Source organism: Trichoderma harzianum, assembly GCF_003025095.1.
Source record: "Trichoderma harzianum CBS 226.95 unplaced genomic scaffold M431scaffold_4, whole genome shotgun sequence".
NCBI classification, from domain to species: Eukaryota; Fungi; Ascomycota; class Sordariomycetes; order Hypocreales; family Hypocreaceae; genus Trichoderma; species Trichoderma harzianum.
Genome location: NW_020209252.1, coordinates 875,277 through 897,869, shown reverse-complemented (window position 1 = coordinate 897,869; position 22,593 = coordinate 875,277). Strand labels below are relative to the sequence as shown.

The window sequence follows — 22,593 nt, the reverse complement described above, 5'->3', positions numbered from 1 at the left end:
GGCCATGGTGATGGCTTCATGTATGGAAATGATAGCATATTGATGCGTATGTCAATTATTTTCTGCACCACTTTCGCAGTCACTAGAACTTGTTTCATTTCCATTCATCTTATTCAATTTTTGAACCATTTCTCTCCTATACACATTTTCGACAAATCCATCATCTTCTAGCCTTGCAATTGGCTATGATGTACCAAAAAAGACACCCTGAAACTTTTGTTATGTATATACACCCAAGGAGGCGTTTTTAACGCAAATCATGCCTGGCTCTCCATCAAGCCCCATATAGAAAAAGAGAAAACTACGTGTACCACATCTAAACCGCAACCCGGCAAAACTTCACACGCTGGCATCATAATGACAAGCAATCAACTGGCCTGGCAAACTGTTGCATGTCCGTGACAGGACGGGAGGTATGGAGATTGCACAAGTTTTTGGACACTTAGATGCTGACTCCCAAAACCTTTCGTCTTTGCTTCACGGCCTCGGCCAAATTGTCAAGCACCACCTCAGTATCTGCCCAGTGGATGCAAGCATCTGTGATACTGACGCCGTACTGGAGACCGGACTTGCCCTCCTCTGGTACCTTTTGGTTACCTATTAAATTAAGTTAGCACAAGCTTTGAAAACGAAGAATTTGGGGTTTCTCGTGGGAGGACTCACCCTCGCCAATGTTGCTCTCAATCATGAGACCCATGATGGCAGTCTCGCCCTTGGCAACCTGCTCGGCGACGACGCTGGCAACCTTGGGCTGGTTCTTGTGGTTCTTCAGTGAGTTTCCGTGGCTGCAGTCGACCATCAACCTGGGAGGAGCTCCCTTCTTGTCCAGAGAAGCCTTGGCCTCGGCGATGCTCTCAGGATCATAGTTGGTACCCTTGGTGCCACCACGCAGGATGACGAAGCAGTCATCATTACCCGTTGTGCCAACAATGGCGACGACACCAGGCTTGGTAACCGAGAGGAAGTGGTGAGGGTGCTTCACGGCGCCCATAGCGTCAATAGCGACGCCGAGTGAGCCATCGGTGCCGTTCTTGAAGCCAACCGGGAAACTCAGTCCACTTGCCAGCTCACGATGCAGCTGGCTCTCCGTTGTACGCGCACCAATGGCGCCAACGCTGAGAAGATCGGCCAAGAACTGGGGAGAGATGGTATCCAGCATCTCGCTGGCAATGGGCATGCCCTTGCTCGTCAGGTCGACGAAGAGCTGGCGCGACAATCTCAAGCCCTTGTTAATCTTGAAGCTGCCGTCGATATCTGGGTCGTTGATCAGACCCTTCCAGCCGACGGTCGTACGAGGCTTCTCGAGGTACGAGCGCATGACGATGAGCAGCTCATCTTTGTGCTTCTCCTTAGCCTGGAGGAGCAGATCGCAGTAAGCGAGTGCAGCGGCAGGGTCGTGAATTGAGCAAGGGCCGACGACAATGAGAAGGCGGTGCTTCGGGTCCTTGCCATTGACAATCGCTACGGCCTCATTGCGACCCTCGATGACTGTCTTTTTTGATTCCGCAGTCTGGGGAATCTCGTGTTGTAGCAGATCGGGAGGGGTTAAAGGGTTGTAGCCGCGAACTAAGATTCGATCGATTCAGTAAATATGAATTTCTATGCACAGTCCTATAGGAGGATAGACTTACTGCGCCAATCTTCTGAGTCGGCCTGGTTGCCGACATTTTTGTTTTCGATGTAGAACTAGAAGGGTCTGGTGAGTCACTCACTACACACGCAAAGGCCAAGAGCTGGCGATGGACAGCGCCAATTGAGAATTAGAGCACACATACGGTAGACATGATGAATTCGTACTCTTAGCCAAAAGCTGGAGAGAGGGAAGAAGAGGAGAGAAAGATAGAGAGGTTACTGTACTCCAAATTGGAGAAGAGGGAAAAAAAAGTAAAAAGGGTTGTAGATGGAGGGTTGTGTGACGTCAATAGAAGCTGATTGACAGAACGTTGGCGGTGGCTTGACTGGGAACCGATGCAAGTATACTACTTCGAAGAAGCTTCTATTCTCTGCCTCTTGTTGCCTCGTCTCCTTGGGGTATAGATGTGAATATAAATGAATGAATATTGACAGCTATCAGAAATTGAGCTCCAGTTCTTAAAAGTGCCGAAAATAGCAGCTCAGGCCACCTGCATGTGCGCTTGAAATGCATGCAACTACTAAGACGCCACTGCTGGTATTATCCCACTCTCCCACATGCAAACATGCAATTGCAAATGACTGTCGTCCCCGGCAGCGGCTGTCGCTCCCACTAAAATCCAGCCCTGAATTACTCACTCTAGCTCTGCTGGTCCGACGTCGGTGCTTTGTGCGAGCTTGTCGTTTGACGTGGAGAATTGGAACCGTGTGATTGGCTTGTGATTGACAATTGACATGACAGGGGTGGGCAGCCTTACGCCCTTGGGACACATTCTCGCCCTACTGTCTTCGTAAGACAGAGAGGACAAGAGCTGGTTCATATTGTTCAAAATATTCGTAGAGTGAGGACAGATGTATTAATGTCCAACGATGCAACATTGCCTCTCATCTACCTCTCACCTTATCAGTCATGGAACTCTCTCCACCGCTGTACAACAATTGTGTGATATCGTTCATGCTATGGCAAATCAAACCCAAAAAAAAAAAAAAAAAAAAAGAAGCATTATGGCCGCTTGCTCCAACACCTGGCAAGTTGCAAGTCTACATGACATCAATGTTGAGAATCTTGATATCCTCCTCTGGCCTCTCCTTGTGTGCTCTCGTATTCTCAATCTTATGAATCACATCCAGTCCCTGTGTCGCACGTCCGAAAATAGTGTGCTTTCCATCCAGCCAAGGCTATGCGCAATACAGAGTCAGCATTCTTATCTCTTTCTCATCAAATGACGTTCTTGGTAAAATACTCACAGTCTTCTCAGTGGTGATGAAAAACTGGCTGGCATTGGTATTAGGACCTGCATTCGCCATGCTCACCGTGTAAGGCTTGTCGTGTTTCAGGCTGCTAAACTCATCCTCAAAGTCGCGCCCCCAAATACTCTCGCCACCAGTGCCATCGCCAAGGGGGTCGCCGCCTTGAATCATGAATTTTTTAATCACACGGTGGAATATTGTGTTGTTGTAGTAGCCGCGCTTTGCGTGTGTGACAAAATTCTCCACCGCCTTGGGCGCAGCATCGGGGAAGAGGCGGATATGGATATCGCCATATGTAGTGTGTAGTATGGCACCGGTGCCACTCTCGACCTTTTTGGCTGCCTGTGCCTTGTCCTTGCCTCCCAACACAGTAGGCTTCTCGTTTTGGACGTCTCGCGTCGACTTCGATATCTCATCATTCGTAAACATGTAGAATCGAACTTTGCCGACGCCGGTGGCGACCAGAATCGGATCGCGAGCTTCTGACTCCTGCAAAAGCGGGTTGCTCGAAGCACCCATCTCGACCGACACGATGCCCTTCTTCTGAGGCTGTCCTTGGTACATGCCCAGATTCACGGCGCGAAAGTTTTCATCTTTGCCGTAGACCTTGACAACCTGATTCGTATACGTGTTGAGGACTTTGATTCCCACCATTGAACCGTAGAGGATAAAGTTTCCCGACTCGTCAAAGATGACGTTTGACCTGCTTCTCATGGCCTGGGACTCAATCTCCCGCTCCTGAGCCAACCGCCGACCAAATTCCACATTATCCAGCTTCTGTGCTGCTGTACCCGCTCGTTGCATATCCTCCGCGACTTGGAGCGATTCGTCATAGGTTCTATGCAGCTTGGCCGTCGCAAAGTCAAAGATGCGAATTTTCCGGTCTGGCAATGAAAATGCTGCAAGGCTCTTCCCGTTGGGTGATATTGTAAGGCATGTCGGCACGGATTTAGCCTTCTTGAAGTCAAATAGGTTCGTCGAGCTTTTGTATTCGAAGACGTTGCTGGGTTTCTCGTAGGTTCCGCTAGGCTGCCAGTATTCGACCATGCCGTTCTCATCTGCCGAAACAACGCAATCGTATTCGTCATTAAACGCCATAAGATGAACTGGACTTCTGTGCAGGCCCTTTATCGTGTGGATCGCATCTTCCTGCTCGCCTCGACCGTCGTAGATGTGTATCAACGGCTTACCCTCCTCCGACACAGCCAAAAGAGGAAAAGACGCCCCCTTTTTGTGAACCCAGCAAACGCACTTGGGAACATACTTCAAGGTGATCATAGAAAGCAAGTCAAAGGTGAAGACGTCGAAAATCTTAATGGTTTCGTCGTCGCCAGCAGTCGCAAAGCTTCGCCCGTCTTGACTCACCGAGACAGAGGTGATGGTGCCATTGTGTGCTTTGAATTGCTTGACAAACTCGATACCCTGTCCAATCTTCTTCCAGAATTTTACAACGCCATCAGTAGACGATGTAATGAGGAACTCGGTCAAGGGTGTCCACGTAGCAAAGAGCACCTGCTCCTTGTGCATCAGCGATTTCGAATATCGGGCAGACTTTGGCAGTGCAGAGATGTATAGCTTTTCGTAAGGCAAGACGCGGCGCTTCTTCTTTGGGGCCTCGGTGGGGAGCTGCGGTCCCATGTCGTCATCTGACGAGGAGTCTATCAAGAGGAAAATCACGTTCATTAGCCTCGCGTACGATGATTGAATCCAGAGGGTAGAAGTGCCCTTACCCGAGCCGTCTTGCTCTGCATACTCTGCATGACTGCGTTTCTGCGAGCGGTTGTCGTCTTCAGCTGCAGAATCCGCCATAGTCGCCAATAATCCGAGATGATCTGGAAATTCCCCGAGAGTCAAATGCTCAATGCTGTCTGGAGCAATGGCCTGTCGCGGTTTGGGAAGGCTGAAAGCGTGTTGGAAAGCTGCGATGGAGTGGGCGAATTAGCTTTGAGTATTGCTGTAAGCTCTGCAGCCTTGTAAATCGCATTTTCGGATGGATGCTGGTACTGATCCGCACTGTATTTCACACTGTCTGTCCACAAGAGCGCTGTGATATCGCCGAAGGAGTTTACATGTATTAAATCTATACGATATTTCAGTATCATTTATTGAATATGAATAATTGGATTTTATTCAATGATCCATATCCTACCCATAGGAGGAGTGGTTGGACACTACCTAGGAGACATCATGCACTTTACATGTACTTGTTTCCTAACGAGGGTGATTCAAGCATGAAGACGAGAAATGCCACTCTTGATTTCTCAAGAAACGCCTGAAATTTTTTTATATAAAATGATTCCATTAAATCCTCAATTTTGAAATTAAGCCTCGGGAAGGAGTCGGAAAAGTCATCTGATTATACTATACAAGTGCTTGGTTGTTTCCACTGTTTCCACTCTTGCAACTCTCTCTAGGTTCAAGGAGTGTCTTCACTGTAATAAAGAAGACAAATCAGATCTATAGCAATGGCTCGGATCAATAAGGTTTACTAAAATGCTGCTCACAGTAAGCATCCTTGGCATATATATATAGGTACTAATATGTATCTTATATATGCTTGTTCTAGGCCGGGGGATTAAAATCCTCCACTGCTCAGATCATCGATGTAAGTAAAGCACTCTTCCCAGATTCTACAACACTGATTTCAACTCAATTAACAACCAATATCATCAGAATATTTATCACTGCTTTTCAGTCACAACGCAATGGCTCGCCATCCGGTCCAGCGATTCTCATCTCCATCTCGCAGACTGTCTCTCCTCTTTCACTTACTCGGCACCGCTGATTTCGCCTATTGCCTCTACTGTCTGACACGCTGGAAATATCCACGAACAAATGGCTTTGGATGGCACTTCCAGTACATCACCAACATCGGTCTGGGATTGTCCACAATCTCTTTCGCCTTGGGAGCCCTGGCCGACATTACTTCAAGCTCAACCATATTCAAGATTAAGAACACACTATCCGTCTTGGGCGCGCCTCTCGAGGTCACCGTTACCATTTTATACTGGGGAATCGTTGCCATGGGGCGCAGCCTCATAGTCCAGGCTGGTTTCAAGCTTCCTTTACTTCTTAACTTGGGCTTCCATCTTGCGCCGGCAATCTTTCAAAGCTTGGATTACATTCTCTTTAGCCCGCCTTGGACATTATCCACCTCTGGGCTTGCGGCTCTCAGTGCTGCCTTTGCTTATGGGTATCGATGTTGGGCTGACTATTGCCACAGTAGAAATAGATGCATCGTACGTTTGTTGCTAGTTCTCATAAGTGGTGCGAAGCTGACATGGAGCTTTTGAAGGTATCCATACCCTCTGCTTGAAGTCCTCAATACACCCCAGCAGTTGCTTCTTCACTCTCTTACCGGGATGCTCGTCTTTGCCTCGTCTTGCATTCTCAATCGGGCTTATACAAAGGCTAATGGATCTGCACCTTCTGGAAGGAAGCAGACAACTGAGTTTGTGAAAAAAACAAGAGTAGTGCTTTTCTTGGCTGGTACCCACTAGATTCTAAGTGCAGCACTTGGCTAAGAATTGGAAGCCATAATGGTAAATTTTGCAACTTCTCTGTTGTGTGTGGCATAGGAAAGAAACTCAGCGTGTAATATGTGAGAACGCTGATATTTCAATATATATGTACAATTCTATCATCAGTCATAATGGATACATGTAGACTGTTATGAATCGTCTATATGCTTGAGCCATAAGCCCGCTTGTACTGCACTGTTGTATAGATAGAATTCTTCAAAGATTTGACTTGACATCTCCAGAGTGTTGAATCTTTCGCAGCATTGATTTCTTTATTTCCGCAATGTTCTTGACTCCAGCAAATCCCATGGTCAAGTCAAGATCAGCCAGTAATCCGGCCAACACCGCCTCGGCACCCTCTTTTCCATTTATACCCAGTCCATAAACCACAGGTCGCCCAACAAAGACGGCTTTGGCTCCAAGAGCCAGAGCCTTGACAACGTCAGCGCCGGTGCGAATACCAGAGTCCATCATAATGGTAATCTTGCTGCCGACAGCATCGACAATTTCCGGGAGGGCGTCCAAAGTTGCTATGGCACCGTCAATTTGTCGGCCACCGTGATTACTAACAATGATGCCGTCCATGCCGTGCTCAACAGCCAGCTCAGCGTCTTCAACACTAAGAATGCCCTTTAGGATGATGGGTCCATCCCAGTGCTTTCTCAAGATCTTGAGATCTTCCCAAGAACGGGATGTTCCTGAGTAAGTCTCTCCAATCCAATACATAGCTGCCTGCAGCATGTTTTCCTCGGGAGTTCCACCATCGCTCATCTCGGCAAACTTGCGTCTAAAGACAGGATCAGAGAAGCCGATTCGGTCTCCTTGACCGAGGAGGAAGGGGACATTGGCTGTATCAAGGTCATATGGCCTCCAAGCAAGTGTCCAAGTATCTAGAGTCACGACGAGCGCTGTGAAGCCATTCTCCTTGGCCCTCTTGAGGAGCGAGGCTGTGATCTCTTCGTCATTGGGCCAATATAATTGAAACCACTTTGGCGATTCAGGAGCCGCAGCCGCAATTTCCTCAAACGTAGATTCAGCAGCTGTGCTCAAGGTAAAGGGGACACGTAGTTCGGCACAGGCCTGGGCAACTCCAATCTCTTTGTCCGGGTGGAACAATGAGTTGACACCGACAGGCGCCATGAGAATGGGAACGTCTTTGCCAACCGGTTAGCTTGTGTTTGTTCCGTTTACAAGAAATGCTGGGAAGGGGTGAAAACTAATGATTATTTCTTTTCACATACCGAACTTCTGGCCAAAGATGGTGACACTCAGATCACGCGGAGTCGTAGGCTTCAAGACACGAGGAATAATCTTCCACTGGCGGAAAGCAAGGCGATTGGCATCCATTGTTGCAGCCTCGCCAGCTCCGCCTTTGATGTAATCGAAGCCCGCTTTGGTCATCTTCTGCTTGGCCTGCTCTTCGAGAGAGTTTGGGTTTGTTGTCACGATGGGCAGCTCATTGGCCAAAAGGCCCTTTTGGAGAATGGCCCGCAGGTACGCAGCATAAGGCTGGGGGCCATCGCCATCTTCGTCTGCCATTGTTGCTTTTATGAAAGATGAATTATGAATCTAGTAAATGTATATAACGAACAAAGCAAGAAAATGAACCGTTCTTTTGGTCAATTGCTAAAGTGATAGTCTCATGGCAATGAAAGCCGTTTTACACCAGGATTGGGGTGTCACTGCTTTATACAGATTCAGGCACCACCTGGTAGAGATGGAGACTTGCCTCGGCCCAGGGATTGGGTGGTAAACCCAATTCAGCTTTGGAGGTGCATCATACCAGTACTGCTTGAGATTAGTATCGAGTTGCCACATTAGGCTTTGCTCAATTGGCAATTGGCGATTTTAGCAATTGATTCCGTTCCACCGTGTTTGCACCGACAACAGGCCATTAGAGCGTCTGTTGATAATTTGTTCATTCTTTCTTATGCAGGGAGTATGACATGTGAGATCTTTCATCAAATTGACCTCCCGTACATAAACTTGAAGGCTCAGAGCTCAGAACCGCTATAAGTTCGCTAGATTGAACCCGCTATAGCAGCCCTGCAGCGCCCGCTGACAGCGACCTCGCGTCTACCCCAACATATGTACTCGGTACCTCCACATACCATATATAGCCCAAATCTGGACATGTAGACTGAACTAAGGCAGACCAGAACCCCACCACAGAGCCCTGTGCTCCAACCTGAAGTTTCAATCAAGGGCCGGAGCGCTGGCTTCACTTTGGGGACCGTCCTTTGAGATTGATACCCCGAGGTCCGAGATCCAAGGACTCCCCGGAACATCATCCGCCATGGATATCGATGATATTCTCCGAGAGGTTGATCCCGCCTCTCACGGCATCCCGCTCGAGACTCGAGACTTGCAGGCCCTGACGCGCCTTTGGGTCGCCGAGAGATCAGCGCCGGAGCTGCTCAAGTGAGTATCTACCTACTTAGATATTCGGCATCATGCATGTGTTTTTGAACTGGGAATACATGTAATCTTAAAGACGGCCGTTGTTGTTTGCTGATCATATCGTTTTTCACTCTAGTTGGCCTGCTGATGGCCTGTTTGAGCGAGTCAACTCCAAGATCAAATCTCAGATTGAAAAGATCGAGGACATGACCGGCGACATGGACCCCAAGACCAATTTTGCTCTCATCGTCATCCAGACTGAGCTTGAACGATACAAGTTTCTAGTACGAAGTTATTTGAGAACACGAATAGCCAAAGTAAGTCAATCTCAACCATCCAACCAGGCTGGGTTCATACACAGCAAGAATCTCACACATCTAATGCTTCTTTTCAGATCGATAAACACACTCTCCACTACCTCTCAACCGAAGAATTAAGACAACGCCTCTCTCCCACAGAACTAGCCTACGCAACGAGACACCAAGCCCTTCTTCATAACCACTACCTCTCGTCCTTTCTCTCATCTTTTCCACAGCGTCTTCAGAACCTCAACGACACGGCTGGCAATGTCAGCATGATTGATTCCCCGGACTTGGACACTGCAGTTTTCGTTCGTCTTCTACGGGAGAAGGATGTTTTCGGCAGGGGAACGGATGTCGACACCATTCTCCCGGCAGCAAACGGAGATGTTCTCATTATGAGGTGGTCAAGCGCCAAAGCTCTTGTCGAGGATGGCGATGCAGAGCTTGTATGAAGGGATTTCATTTTAAGACCATATTTAAACCAAAGGGCGTTTACTATGACATGGGAAGAGAGAGCTAAAGGCGTTTTCACGAATCAGGCGTGAGGAAAAAAAGGAACAATACCCTTTAAAGACATTGAAAAAACCGGTACGAGTTCACAGAGGGCAAGGGATTCAGGCATGATAGCAACTCGAATAAAAAACAAGCAATCCGCTCAGAATTTTGTATTCACAACAACCCATGTCTAATTCCTAATCTCCCACAGTCTAATTTTACCCGTATCATTACCCACCGCCAACAAGCTGCTCTCCTTACCAAACGCCACCGTCGTTATTCTCCCCAGCGGCGTCTGCGCCGTCGGCCAATTCCTGTAGACTGTGCAGCTCGGAAGGTGCGCCAGTCTCAGAGCATCCTTTGCGGCCCTGCTGCCGAACGCGAGAAGCTGGCCGTCGGGGGAGAATGTGAGCACGGTGATGGGCGTGACAATCTGCTCAAACACACGTGTAGGGGACGGCGTCTCCTTGATGACAATGTTTTTGTCGGCATCCAGGGTGAGAAGCTCTGTTCGGTCGTAGATGTTGGTGATGCCCGTGTTGGAGCCGATGGCCACCCAGCGGTCGTCACCAATCGGCTCAGGGCCCTGGTGACCACCGAGAGCAATGACGATGCCGCCGATACAACCGTCGTCGCGCCAGAGGCCAACGAAGCTTCTGCTCTCCACGCTGTACTCGCCGACTTGGCCGTCTTTTCCCAAGATGGTCATGCCATTTCCAGTGCTCCACCACGCAAAGTCTGAGATGCCGTTTCTGCTGGACAGTCTAGCAGCGGCAATCCACTGCAGTGAGCTGACGCTGAGAATGTTGACGATGCCGCCACCTTTGCGGGTCGATGCGATAATGGCCATGTACCTTCCGCAGGGGCTCAGCTTGAACCGTTCCATCGTCTTGTGCTCCAGGCGGTGGCCCAGAATCTGCGCCGTCTTCTGCACGACGCCAGATTTGAGGTCCCAGTGGTGAAAGTATTTCCTCCGTCCACCGATGAAGATCTTGTCGCCTTCGGGGTACAAGAACTCTGCTTTTCGAATGTCGACGCCTTTGACTTGCACGGATGTTAACCGGGGGTTCGGCACCGGGTGGGCGTCGGGGGCGATGTGATGTAGATACAGCACCGATGCGGTGCTGGCCGACAGCAGGACCGGGAACTCGGGGTGGAAAGACAGGCACTCCACAGGCGCAAGGTGCTTGTCCGAAATCTCTCGTGTCCTCTGGATGTCGATAATCTCTGGCCTGAGCCGTCGCTTCTTGGGGCCGCCCGCTCCAGACAGGCTCTTGACATCTCGTAGGAACTCTTCCAGAGGCTGGGCAGACACATCGCCATCGGACTCGTTGCCGCTCTCCTCCGAAGAGCCAGAGGAAGCAGACGAGCGCCGCCGTCTCTTTGTAGGGCGTCCCTCTGCCTCCTTGGCCCACGCAGGGGCAGGATGGAGTTGAAGATATCGCTGTCGGAGTCTTCTGCTGTACTCAGTGCCGCTCACAATGTCCTCGGCCTCGGTAAGTCGCAATTTTCGCAGTCGTGTATGGTTCGCAAGGGAAATGCCCAGTCGTTCGTCATCGCTGTCCTCCCAAGCGGCCGGATCGCCCTGTTCTGACTTCTTCGCAGCAGAAGCAGCTGGAGCGTGAGGGACTGCGCCGCTCGGGGCGGTATCAATCATGAACAAATCGACATCGTCGACATCTTCCAGCCCGCCCGTGTCCGCATCCGCCAATTCCAATTCTTTTCCCTCCTTTTCCTCTGACGTTCCAAACAACCCATTGTTCTTAAAGAGACTCTCTCCAAAGCTGACCTTGCTACCGAAAACCAGTCGTTCCAAGTCTTCCTCGTCAGAGTCCTTCTCCTGCAGCGCAATCACCGGCTTCTTCTTTCTTGTGAATTCGACGTCAGAGTCAATTTCCGATGACAAGGGGCTTTCGGACAGTTCGTCCTCTGAGAAATCGGGATCCTGAGGCTGGGCCATGTTTACTGAGCTGTGCGGCTATGTGGGAGTACTGAGCAGCGGTTGATTGGTTTGCCCTGCAAAATTTCAATGGGAATCTTTTTTCTGAATATTTTTTTCTGGGTCTGGAGCTCAGCCTTGCAGAACCAAAGCTGGCCTAAGTGGGGCGGCGGGGCCATCACAACCTCTTCCCAGACGAGGCTGAATATCACATCAATTACATGCAACCAGCATGTTTCTTTAATTTCATGTTTATTTACATCATTATCATTATGCCGTCGCTGAATAAAATCCGTCTACTTCAGCAATGCAACCTTTCCCAGTTCGCTCTCCAATTTTGAAACATCTTTGCTCACAGACTCTGCGCATTTCAGCGTGTACACAGCGCCTCGCTGAGCAACATCCACCAGCTTGTCCACTCTTCCTCCCTGAGCAAGCCCCGACACCATGACACCAAGGAACGTATCGCCAACGCCATTGACGGAAACGATGTTTTCCACTTGCTCGACCGGAGGGAATAGTCGCATGTAGATACCGCCAATTGCAGGGTTTCCATCAAATGATCGGGTTAGGATGTATTCGTCAGACTCTCGGTCCCGAAGCCGAGGGTCGTCTTTCCCAAGAATAGTCGTCAGCAGGACGCCCTTGGATCCAAGCTTTGTGATTAATGTCGGGATGTAGGGAAGCAATTGGATAGACTGCACAGGTACACCGGCATCTGTCAGCTCAACTGATGTGAGACGGACGAACCGGTCTCTGGCTCCACGCATGCCAAAGGAATCGATAACCTCGAACCAATCCGGGCTGTCTAGATAGCCGTTATCCTTGGCTACAGAGTACATAGCCGAGAGCTCGTAGATGTTGGGCGATGAGAGGTCGACGCTTTGGTTGGGGTAGACGCCAAGGGTTGGCACTCCGCGCTGGGGGCCAAAGAGGCTCTTGGACTTTTCCACCGAGACCGGTTCGAAGGCGACCTTGCTTCCGTGCTCATTGGCCGAATGAATCCACGATCTGATGCCCTTGGGGCTCCAGTTGCCATCCACCACAAGCCACTTGGGATCTGTGGCCTTGATGGTTGATTTCCAGTCTTCGGGGAACAAGTGTTGTGTGAAAATGCCCATGTCTGCCATGGCCATGACGAGGTTCTTGCTGCTGTCGTTGATGGCGACATATTGAGCGGTTCGACTTCCAGGATGCTCCGTCTGGTCAAGTTTCTTGACATACGTGGAATCGAGTCCTGAGGCTTCCAAAGCTGATAGAACTGTTGCGCCCGCACTATATAAGTGTTAGCAACGGAATCATTATAAGTATTTTGTAGACGCGGGAGCCTGCCTACATATCATCGCCCACCATGCTACTGAACTTGACTTGAGCCTGTCTACTTGCTCGATAGGCAGCTAGGGCAACATTGTGTCCCACACCACCGATCGACTGGGTTATACTGGCAGGATTAGACGTATGAGGTTGAGGCTGGCCATCGCTACCCTTGAGACTGGAGTAATCACAACTAAGGTCGACGGCAACCGACCCAGCGACAAGGATATCAGCTTTAGAATCTGCTCTCAGCGGAGCCAAAGGTTTATTCTCGGTCTTTGATGTAAACGCCACATTATGATCTGATGAACTTCTATCTACCGATTAGAGCCATCCTCGTAAAATACTAGTACAAATACAAACTATGCCCCCTAAAATAAAACTTACGAGCTCGTTCCCTGGCTCAGCAGGCGCGACAGCTCCACCGCGATGTTCGTCGCTCTAACAATGTTGGAACGGACCAGTTGCTTGTTGGCAATGACTGCCCTCTCGCCGGTGAGCTCCTTGAGCCTCTGCAGGACGTAGGGGGTGTTGGCGCTGCCCGTGAAGCCCTTTTCGTTCGCCTCCGCTACGGCCAGTTCAATGTGATCCTGCATCTCCTGCGAGGGAACGCCAAACTCCTCGGGGATGGGATTGGCAAAGAGCATGCCCGACTCGATACCGAGCTTCTCCTGAGCCAGAATGATGGCGGCGGCCTCCTTTTCGGTGTAGACTACGGACGGGCTCTTGACGCCACTATCCCTTGCCCAGAAGGCCGGGAAGTCAATCTTGCCGGTGCGTCCATCAGCAAAGGTCGATACCAGGGCTCCCTGGGTCTCAAGATATTCCAATGTGCGGGGGATATCCAAGAAGCCCTTGCAGCCGCTGCTGATGACGGCAACTCGTGTCCTTCCCAGCTCCGTGAGGTCGGCAGAGATGTCCAACGAGTTTTCGCCGCCGCGGTGCACACCACCAAGACCACCGGTTCCAAAGACTCGGATACCGGCTAGCCGAGCCAAGAGCATAGTGCCGGCGATGGTTGTACCGCCGTGCATCTTGCGTCCTGCGAGGCCCTGGTGAAGTGGTCAGCAAAGACTGTATCTTGTGAAAGGCGTAAAGGACTTAGACTTACCATGCCAACCAAGTAGGCAATATCTCTTCGTGAAGCCTTGGAAGTGCCCTCTTCCTCAATCATCCGAACAATCTCATCTGTCGAAACACCCACTCTCGGCACGCCATCTACAATGGCAATAATAGCCGGGATGCCGCCAGTGCTCCTGACCAGGTCCTCATGCTCCCGTGCCAGATCCTTTCCTAGGGCTCCATGGGTGTAAATGGTCGACTCCAGAGCAACAACGGGCTTGTTGTTTGCAATGGCATCGGACACCTCCGGGGACACCTTGAGGAGGTCACGGATGGCATTTGAGCCTGCGGCAGCGCTCAGACTGCGTCGCTGCAGACGGTGCGCTGACTGCAGCCGCAGATGGGCTGATGTAGATTGCCTCAGAAGGAGGGAGAGCCGTGAAGTCTTCATGGTGGCGGATGAGTGAAGAGCCAAAGCTCTATATGCTGTTCTTCAATCAAAGAGACAAAGAGCCCCCCACCCTATTGCTAGTTTCTTCCCCCACTCTTTAACAAGCTTGTGTAAGTAGCTGGCCGTTTAGTCTAAAGACGAGTATCCCAATGCCTCTAGCGATGTGCAGCTTGTGATGTCCGATTAGGTTGCTCTCAATTGTGTAGTGTAGTAGATCGGATAGGATATCAAGAGTTTAAACAAAAGTTGAGCGACTCTAGCTCTAATTAAATCCCTAATAAGACGCCGCTGCCGGAGCTTCTTCTCGTGAATCGCCGGCCTCCGAGAGAGTCACGCCGGCTAGCAATGAACTAATTAGCAATGATATCCGCAAATAGTGCTCTGCCGTGTCCAGTTCTTCAGCGGTTTGCCAAGTGATGCTGTTGATAGTATCTTGGTAAACCGGGGCTGGAGGCGAGCGGTTCGTCGGCAAGACGCATTAGGAAATTCTGCGATGTAAAGGGCGCTGTTAGTGAGATTGGTTGCTCCATACGCCAATGCACTACCATTTAGCTGTAAATTTCCCACCACGGCATCTCAAAGCGGTAATAAACCAGAGCCGTGAGCTTCGGCCAACAAAAACTCGTCCATCTCCAGCTTCTCCACCTGGTTAATTAGCTTCAATACAAACCCCAACATGTGATAGCGCTGCCATCTATTCGTTTACTTTTACCCGTGCACGCGATCCAATCTTGGCTGGAGGAATGCGGGGGAGAGATTCAATACGGAGACACGGGACAACCTGATCCTGCAATTGCTTTGGAGTACTAAAAGACGTCGATTCGCCCTCAGCATCTTGAACAATTGAAAAGGATGCTCCCCGCATTGTGATGAAAGCCAAACCTCGGTAGTTGCAGCGTATGAGATGCTCGGGATTGCGCAACTCATGGCAAGGATAGTTTTAGTGCTGCCGTGTTTGGAAATGTTATATTAGGCTTGACCGGCTGTTAAAATGCCAAAACGCGCTGTCTTTTTTCAAACCAAAGGAGAGCAAGACCAAAGAGTAAATAAAATCTGTCGTGGTTACATTGCATTGTTTACTTTGTACGCACTATCGGATCGGCTGGATGCTTGGCAGCTTTTGCGGCGCGGCGTCATCAATGATATATTCACCTCTCAACCCAGGCACGCGAGCTCTTTTCGAGATTACCTGGAAAAGCCACACAAAGAAAGGCAATTCGGGTGTTGACTAAGCTTCGAGATAAGAGCTGCACTTCACTTTCTACAGACGTCTTACACGATATCGCATCACACCTCTTCTATCGCCATGCCGATGCATAAGGGCTTCCTCCCGCGTGAAGGTCTGTGCGCCGACGTGATTCTCAAGCTCATTCGCAGAACACTTCTGAATCCGAACCTCCTGCTGCCTCTGCTTCTACTTGCCCGCTACACCAAGAAGGGCCAAGACCTCTCGATCCTGCATCCCAAGGCAGCACGGAGGCTCAGGCTGCTCTTCTACGTTGCCGTGGCTCGTGGGCTCAGCGGTTGGCTTTCAGACAAAGTCCGCAACAACTGGGTCAGCGACAGGTATGACTGGTCCAAGGAGATTGTGCTCATCACGGGCGGCGCGGCAGGAATCGGCGCCTCGATAGTGAAGCTGCTGGACGAGCTCAAGGTCAGGGTGGTGGTGCTGGACGTCCAGCGAATGACATATACGGCCTGTAAGTCCAACCGACTCCGTCACTCAAGCCTTCAGCTGCATTGCATTGCAGGGCTGACTTCCTGCAGCCTCCAGAGTCCACCACTTCTACTGCGACATTAGGTCGCCAGCAAACGTGGCCGCCGTCGCCGAAAAGGTAATCGGCCAAATCGGGCATCCCACGGTTGTAATCAACAATGCCGGCGTCGTCCGCGGAAAGACCATTCTAGATGCCACGCCCGAGGATGTGAGGTTCACGTTTGACGTCAACGCCTTGGCCCCTTTCTGGGTGACCAAGGCCTTCCTGCCGCACATGGTAGCTCAGAACCACGGCATGGTTGTGACGGTAACATCCTTTGCCTCATGGGTCACGGTCCCCAACTTGGTAGACTACGCCGCGTCCAAGGCTGCAGCCATGTCGTTCCATGAAGGGCTTTCAGCTGAGCTCAAGACTCGATACAACGCCCCCAAAGTCCGCACCGTGGTGGTCCATCCTGGAGCTTCCAAGACGGCGCTAATCACCGGCTTCAACCAGGGTGCGCCCTTCCTGCTGCCGTCACAAGAGCCCGATTCCATTGCCGAGGCAGTCGTCAAGCAAATCCTCAGCGGGCGGAGCGGTCAGGTCATCATGCCAGAAGCTGGAGGGATGCTCCCCGCCTTGCGAGTGTACCCGGATTGGCATTCGTTCCGGGTTCGAAGCAGAGGCCAACGATCCATGTTGAACTATAACGGACGACAGGTCATTGAGGATCCAGCTGCACCCTTTGAGGCCAACGACAGCACAGTGCTCGTCCCCACGGCATGAATGAGGAAGCCGGCTGATGCAAATATGGCCGAAACACGGTGTTGTTGATGGTCTAGGAGGGCGATTCAAACCCCTTTCGGCCAGGTCTTACTTGAGAATGCCGGAAAGCTAGGTTTATAGCACCTGAAACTCGTCCCACAATGGCCAGAGGTGAACGACTAGTGGCCTAGCAGTGTTACTCTGTAATATGCAAAGGATTTACTATCCATTATTATTCTGGGGATTTGCCAGCTAGCACCCCAAGTTGGTTATCTTGCATCCCAGCGACTGGATGTTCAAGTATATGCTACTATCGTTACGTTTTCTTAGTATATGTTACCATGCTACATTTTTCTTAGTACATACTACTATTGCTACTTTCTCCTATTATTATATGCCATCTGCTAGGTATTACCGCCGTTACATTTGGGACACGGGATAATCGGTGAATCAACCTATGATGCCGGCTAATAAGAAGTCCCTTATTCCTTCGAGTGATGGATGTTGGCGATCTCGGACGACATGCCCCGTTCCTAGCAAGGTGACATGCAAGCCACCGTGGAGTTTTGCAAGAGTGTGTGTAAACACATGCGTACGTGTTCAAGCCTTGACACCCAACCAGATATCTTGGTGTCGAAAATGGCATGAGCTGGCGGGAGGCTATCGTTGTGATCACGCGATGTTGGCAGAAGCGAAAGAAGGGGGAGTTGTTTGCTGCTTGGATGATTGGCGAATCGTGGACTATTATACGAGAGTACTCTGGTACCTGTGTCCCTGATCGTATGGTGGCGTACAGGGCAAGGTTCTGTCTGGACGAACTGAGCAAGATCTACTGTACGGAGTTATTCACGAGGGCTCCGTAGCCACCGAATGACGATGCCATTCAGGAGTTTGAGTTATTATTATCAAGGCCGTTTATACTTTGCTGCAAATAGACCTGCACCGCTAATGTAGGTTAGTACTTTGGTAGCATATGATAGAGTCGAAGTCGGCGAGTCAGCATCGTGACCGAAAGACAGATCACCATCAATGCCGAGCTACGAGTGTATCATGTAGGCTAAGGCCCGATAAGGCGAGATAGCAATGCAGGATGCCACAGCAGCGAGTATGGAGTGCATATATGGGCCACGAGTCAAAGACGACTGGCTGCTCAAAGGAGCCTCATTCTGGATATAGATGAATGATTAGACATCTGCTTGTATGTACGGAGTAAAGCAACACGACCCAGTACTTGTAGATCTACCTGCAACCACATGCAGCATGCCACCATTGAGAAAGTCTATCTGTGCCACAGCGCCGTGGCGCCGCTTGTAAGTTGGAACCCGACCAGGGTCTGTGTTATGAGACCAAAGTACCTCGTACATGTACTTTGTAAAACCGGAGCCGCTGACTCGGCCGCGACGGTTGAGGAGAAACACAAGAACTGGACCCTTGAGACCCCTTTGGGAAAGAAGCATCCGGGACGAGATGGACCCTGGCGGAAACAGAGCGAAAAAGGTGAAGAGAATTGGAATGCTTGTCTGGAGGGAAATTGACAGGCAGGGTGCGATGTGCAATGTACTCGTAACTGGGTCCTTCCATGACTCTCTGGAATCTCCAGCAGATTCCCAAGCAGGAGCAGCAGCAGGAAAGCATGAGCCAAAAGCCATGCCTTCCACTCTCGTTTTTTTCTAAATCCTCGTCTCCCGTTGGATGGATGGAGCGGAGTGGAGCCGCATTCTAGAGCAGGCGCGGCCACGGTGCAAAATGGCACCACTTGCCCTCTCCGAGGAAGGTCCTGCGGCCAATCAGCGGCGCGCAAACTGAGGCTAAGCCATCGGTAAGCCAGCGCCTGGACATGGTGCAACGCCAATGACAATTATCTTGACGGCAAAATGGGCTGATCTTGCTCTCAACAGCTGTCCAGGACGGCCGTCTGTCATGCCACTTTTGCCGTACGTGCGTCGGGCTTTACCGGGGCCATGAGCTGCTGTGTCGCTCCTTCCAGCCTCTCCGACTCTGGCCAGACCTGCTGCTGGGGCCCGGCCTCGCAGCCGCCGCTTGTTGGGCTGAAGGCACTGTACAGGTACTCGCGCGTTGCGTCGCCGGCACAGCGTCTGGGCGAGTACTGGCCTCGTACTCCGTGCTTGGAAAAGCCCTTATTTATTACCAATTCCCTTCCCCCAGCTGCCTTGGGACCTACAGGTACTGATGCTCCGGCCTAGGGAGACGAAAGCAGTATTAGTAGCGGACGCCTGGCCAATTCCCCTCCCCCAAAAGCAACACTGGAACGAGATAGATAAAGAGGCGAGGGAAATGGGCTCGGGGCTGCTGTGTGCTGTAAGCGTCTGTCTCGCCGCCGCGTGACACACTTGGACTAAAGAACGACTTTCCATCCTCCTGCTCTGTACTGCCCTACTGTACAGCTACAGCACCTTTTGCAGCTTCAACCTCAACCCTTTTTCTTTTTCCTGCACTGTCGCATCATCCTGCGTTTCTAGCCCAGACCCTCCAAATAACCCCCCCGATCCGGGCCCCAGTATCCATCCAATTCGTCGCAGCAAAAAGGCCAGGGGGCCAAAAAGCTTGAGAGCGGCACTTGTACTCGTACTGTAACTGTACGAGGATTCGGACAAGGTCGAGCACAAAGGCCCAAGAGGATCCCTAAAATCGCATTGCATTGCAGTTGCGTTGCAGCAACGAGAAAAAAAGAGGTGTGGTGGAGACGGTCGCAACCTCTCCTGAGACGATCCGGCTGAGACAGACAGGCCTATCTCTCTCTATCGCTCTCATCGGGCACAGCGTGCTGGAGTGCGCAAAAGCAAAGTGGTAATTGGGCGAGCCACGGCCATTGAAAAGCAACCAGGCTCCCGGACAGTGGAGCGAGCTCGTTCTTTTTCGGCTGCCCACAGCGTCCCAGTTCGATACTGGACAGTACAGAGAGGCCCGGCTCGAAGCAAACCGCAGTGAGAGCCTTCAAGCTGGCTGACAACTCAGCTCAACCTACGTCCGTCACCATGGCGCCGGGCGTCGTCAGTCCCTCACGATCGTCAACCTCCAGGAACAACAGTCCCAACCACATGGAGGAAGAAACGCCGCAGCCAGGTCCCTCGAACCAGGAGATGCCCATCGACGAGGAGGATGCCACCGATCCTCTCGCCCTTCTCCGGAGCCTGCCAGAGCCGCCCACCACCTGCCAGGTGTGTGTTGTTGGCGCTGGTCCCGCAGGCCTCATGCTGGCAGCGAATCTCGCCCGTTTCGGCATCGACGTTGAAGTTGTAGATGATAGGGCGGACCAGACGCCTGTTGGCCGGTATGTCTGTCCCCAATTAGAAAAAAAGATGCTGTTTATCCCTTTCAGCTGGCCTCGAGCAACTTACCCCCTTTTCCTTTCCCTTCTCTTCGTTTTCTGTCCATCTACTGCTGCAACTTGTGGTTTGTAGGCTTCATTTCTGCTCTATTCAAAACAGTGTTTAGATTCTACTGGCCAATTCCATTTTTGGACGCTAATTTGGTGAATACAGAGCCGATGGCTTACAGCCGAAATCAATTGAGACCTTTCGGCAGATGCGATTGGCTGATCCGCTGCTGCAGCGCGGCGTGAGAGTCTTTGACATCTCCTTTTGGCGCAGTACGGCAGATGCACCTCTGCACCGCCTAGGCCGTGAAGTGCACTACCCTCCCGTCATTGATGTTTTGGACCCTTATATCCTCCTTGTCCACCAGGGCATGGTTGAGGGCCTATTCGTCGACGACCTGAGGAAGCGCGGAAAGGAGGTGCGCCGGAACACGGCCTTTGAGTCTCACTATGTGCCAAAGTCAGGGCCAGTCCAGGTTCGGTGTTACGCCAATGTCAACCAGGACAAGAAGACAATTTTGACCGATTATCTCGTTGGATGTAAGTCAATTAATTACCAAATCTAAGTCTAAAGAAGAGGAAAAGCACCTCGCTAACATGGGAACTCAATAGGCGATGGAGCACACTCCAAGGTCCGCAAGAACATGTCCAACGTTGAGGCCGTGGGCATGTCCCGCCCAGACATCTGGGGCGTCTTGGACGGCGAGCTCATCACCAACTTCCCTGATATCTGGTCCAAGACTCTTGTCTACTCTGAGGAGCACGGCTCGATCCTCATTGTTCCCCGCGAGCGCAACATGACGCGCTTCTACATCGAGCTCAAGGCCAGCGCCCGCGCTGACCGCCGTGAGCTCGGCCAAAAGTTTGTCATGCAGCAGGCCCGCAAGATCATGGCCCCCTTTGAGCTCGATTGGAAGTACATTGAGTGGTTTGGGCGATACCAGGTGGGCCAGCGCGTGGCGAGTCGCTTCACGGATGTCAAGACCAGGGTGTTCCTTGCTGGAGATGCTAGTCACACTCACTCTCCCAAGTCTGCCCAGGGCATGAACACATCCATGCACGACTCGTGGAACCTGGCCTGGAAGTTGAACTTGGCATGCCGTGGATTGGCCAAGCCCAATCTTCTCGAAAGCTACGAGGTGGAGCGCCGCAAGATCGCCCTCGATCTCGTCAACTTTGATTACGAGCATGCCAACCGCATTGCCGGTGGAGATGCCGTCGCCATGGCCGAGAACTTTAGGGCCAACGTGCGCTTCATCTCCGGTATTGGCGCCGACTACAGCGAGAGCGCCCTCAACATTACCCGGCCAGAGGACAACTCGGCCATCCTGGGCGGCGCTCGTCCGGGATGCCTCTTGCCCCCGGCCAAGGTATCGCGATACATTGACTCCAACCCCGTGGACATTCAACTCGACATTCCCATGCTGGGCCAATTCCGTATCTACCTCCTTATGTGGGATGTGATACAGGCCAGGCCCTTCTTGGAGACTCTCTGCCGCACCATGGCAACTCCAAAGTCCCTGGTGAGCCAGCTTTCTGCTGCCGCAAGCGCATCCTACGCCAAGCAGCCAAGATTGCCGGCTCCGGAAGATGTGTATACGCGACCTGAGAGATACACAGTAGTCAGCCACTTGTTCACATTTGCTTTGATTAGTGAGTAGCAGCCTTGCGGCTTTTCCCCCTTACCTTTTCAACTTCCTTCCAAAGTGCCTTTTAACTAACCAAAATGATGTGTGTAGCCACCATGCCCAAGTCTGAGATTGAGATATCAGACCTTCCCGCACTGCTGCAGGATAGCCGCTGGACCGTCTATATCGACAACGTCCCCGAGCTAGACACCAGAGGCGCTTTCTGCACAGACAAGTGGCTGGGAAGCCTCGGCCCCAGCGAAGTCGCTATCGTCAACGTCCGTCCCGACGGCTATGTTGGCTGCGTTGGCCGATGGGACACCAACGTTGACGAGGCTGGCGAGCAGGCGGCCGCGTGGTTGGATTCGTATTATGGTGGATTTATGGAGGTGCCCAAGAATTGAGGTGCCCCAGAATTGAGGTGCCCAAGAATTGAGGTGCCCAAGAATTGAAGCAAAGAATGTGAGAGAGATTGAGAATGGAGTTTGAAACTGAAATGAGAATTTATGAAATGAAAAAGGAGAGATGGCGGACAAAAAGAGGAGGAAACGTTTATGTGAGCTCAGAAGAACCTCGCTGCTTTTAAACGCACCATCTCTTCTTTTGTTGCTTTTTGTTATAAGGGCATTACTGATGAATACGTTTTGACAACTGATTTGATCGCTTTTTTTGTTGTTTGTTTTTATATCTTACACGAAAGGGGCGGGAGCATAGTTATGTTTTTTTTCTGCAAACCATTGTCTTTATATATCTGGACATTGTTGTAGATACAGCGAGAAGCATGTAGAAGGTGCAATGG

General features: G+C 51.1%; 8 protein-coding genes across 8 annotated transcripts; 4 read left to right on the top strand and 4 right to left on the bottom strand.

Moving 5' to 3' along the window:
- Positions 1–62: 62 nt before the first annotated feature.
- Positions 63–2,120, bottom strand: M431DRAFT_138801 (hypothetical protein). The gene is made up of 4 exons (XM_024912583.1): positions 1,776–2,120; positions 1,632–1,686; positions 664–1,566; positions 63–597 (listed from the first exon to the last, which is right to left on the bottom strand). Exons 1-4 carry the CDS (start codon positions 1,782–1,784, stop codon positions 443–445), a joined length of 1,122 nt encoding a protein of 373 aa, XP_024776195.1. The 5' UTR covers positions 1,785–2,120; the 3' UTR covers positions 63–442.
- Positions 2,121–2,608: 488 nt separating this feature from the next.
- On the bottom strand, positions 2,609–4,806 carry M431DRAFT_111539 (hypothetical protein). The gene is made up of 3 exons (XM_024911800.1): positions 4,614–4,806; positions 2,881–4,541; positions 2,609–2,811 (listed from the first exon to the last, which is right to left on the bottom strand). Exons 1-3 carry the CDS (start codon positions 4,690–4,692, stop codon positions 2,674–2,676), a joined length of 1,878 nt encoding a protein of 625 aa, XP_024776194.1. The 5' UTR covers positions 4,693–4,806; the 3' UTR covers positions 2,609–2,673.
- Positions 4,807–5,588: 782 nt separating this feature from the next.
- On the top strand, positions 5,589–6,383 carry M431DRAFT_3680 (hypothetical protein; the record flags this gene model as incomplete). The annotated part of the gene is made up of 2 exons (XM_024914614.1): positions 5,589–6,076; positions 6,179–6,383. The coding sequence occupies 2 exons, from the start codon at positions 5,589–5,591 to the stop codon at positions 6,381–6,383; spliced, it is 693 nt and encodes a 230-aa protein (XP_024776193.1).
- A 60-nt stretch (positions 6,384–6,443) lies between these two features.
- On the bottom strand, positions 6,444–8,038 carry M431DRAFT_506272 (hypothetical protein). Its single transcript, XM_024918781.1, has 2 exons — positions 7,646–8,038; positions 6,444–7,558 (listed from the first exon to the last, which is right to left on the bottom strand). Exons 1-2 carry the CDS (start codon positions 7,941–7,943, stop codon positions 6,621–6,623), a joined length of 1,236 nt encoding a protein of 411 aa, XP_024776192.1. The 5' UTR covers positions 7,944–8,038; the 3' UTR covers positions 6,444–6,620.
- A 662-nt stretch (positions 8,039–8,700) lies between these two features.
- M431DRAFT_81914 (hypothetical protein) lies at positions 8,701–9,558 on the top strand (the record flags this gene model as incomplete). Its single annotated transcript, XM_024923097.1, has 3 exons — positions 8,701–8,825; positions 8,941–9,121; positions 9,199–9,558. The coding sequence occupies 3 exons, from the start codon at positions 8,701–8,703 to the stop codon at positions 9,556–9,558; spliced, it is 666 nt and encodes a 221-aa protein (XP_024776191.1).
- Positions 9,559–9,791: 233 nt separating this feature from the next.
- Positions 9,792–14,367, bottom strand: M431DRAFT_80450 (hypothetical protein; the record flags this gene model as incomplete). Its single annotated transcript, XM_024922947.1, has 5 exons — positions 9,792–11,579; positions 11,855–12,815; positions 12,877–13,164; positions 13,242–13,906; positions 13,966–14,367. The coding sequence occupies 5 exons, from the start codon at positions 14,365–14,367 to the stop codon at positions 9,792–9,794; spliced, it is 4,104 nt and encodes a 1,367-aa protein (XP_024776190.1).
- Positions 14,368–15,673: 1,306 nt separating this feature from the next.
- Positions 15,674–16,850, top strand: M431DRAFT_81281 (hypothetical protein; the record flags this gene model as incomplete). The annotated part of the gene is made up of 2 exons (XM_024923023.1): positions 15,674–16,067; positions 16,135–16,850. 2 exons carry the CDS (start codon positions 15,674–15,676, stop codon positions 16,848–16,850), a joined length of 1,110 nt encoding a protein of 369 aa, XP_024776189.1.
- Positions 16,851–19,888: 3,038 nt separating this feature from the next.
- Positions 19,889–22,198, top strand: M431DRAFT_80206 (hypothetical protein; the record flags this gene model as incomplete). Its single annotated transcript, XM_024922916.1, has 4 exons — positions 19,889–20,121; positions 20,333–20,706; positions 20,779–21,819; positions 21,906–22,198. The coding sequence occupies 4 exons, from the start codon at positions 19,889–19,891 to the stop codon at positions 22,196–22,198; spliced, it is 1,941 nt and encodes a 646-aa protein (XP_024776188.1).
- Between the last annotated feature and the right edge of the window lie 395 nt (positions 22,199–22,593).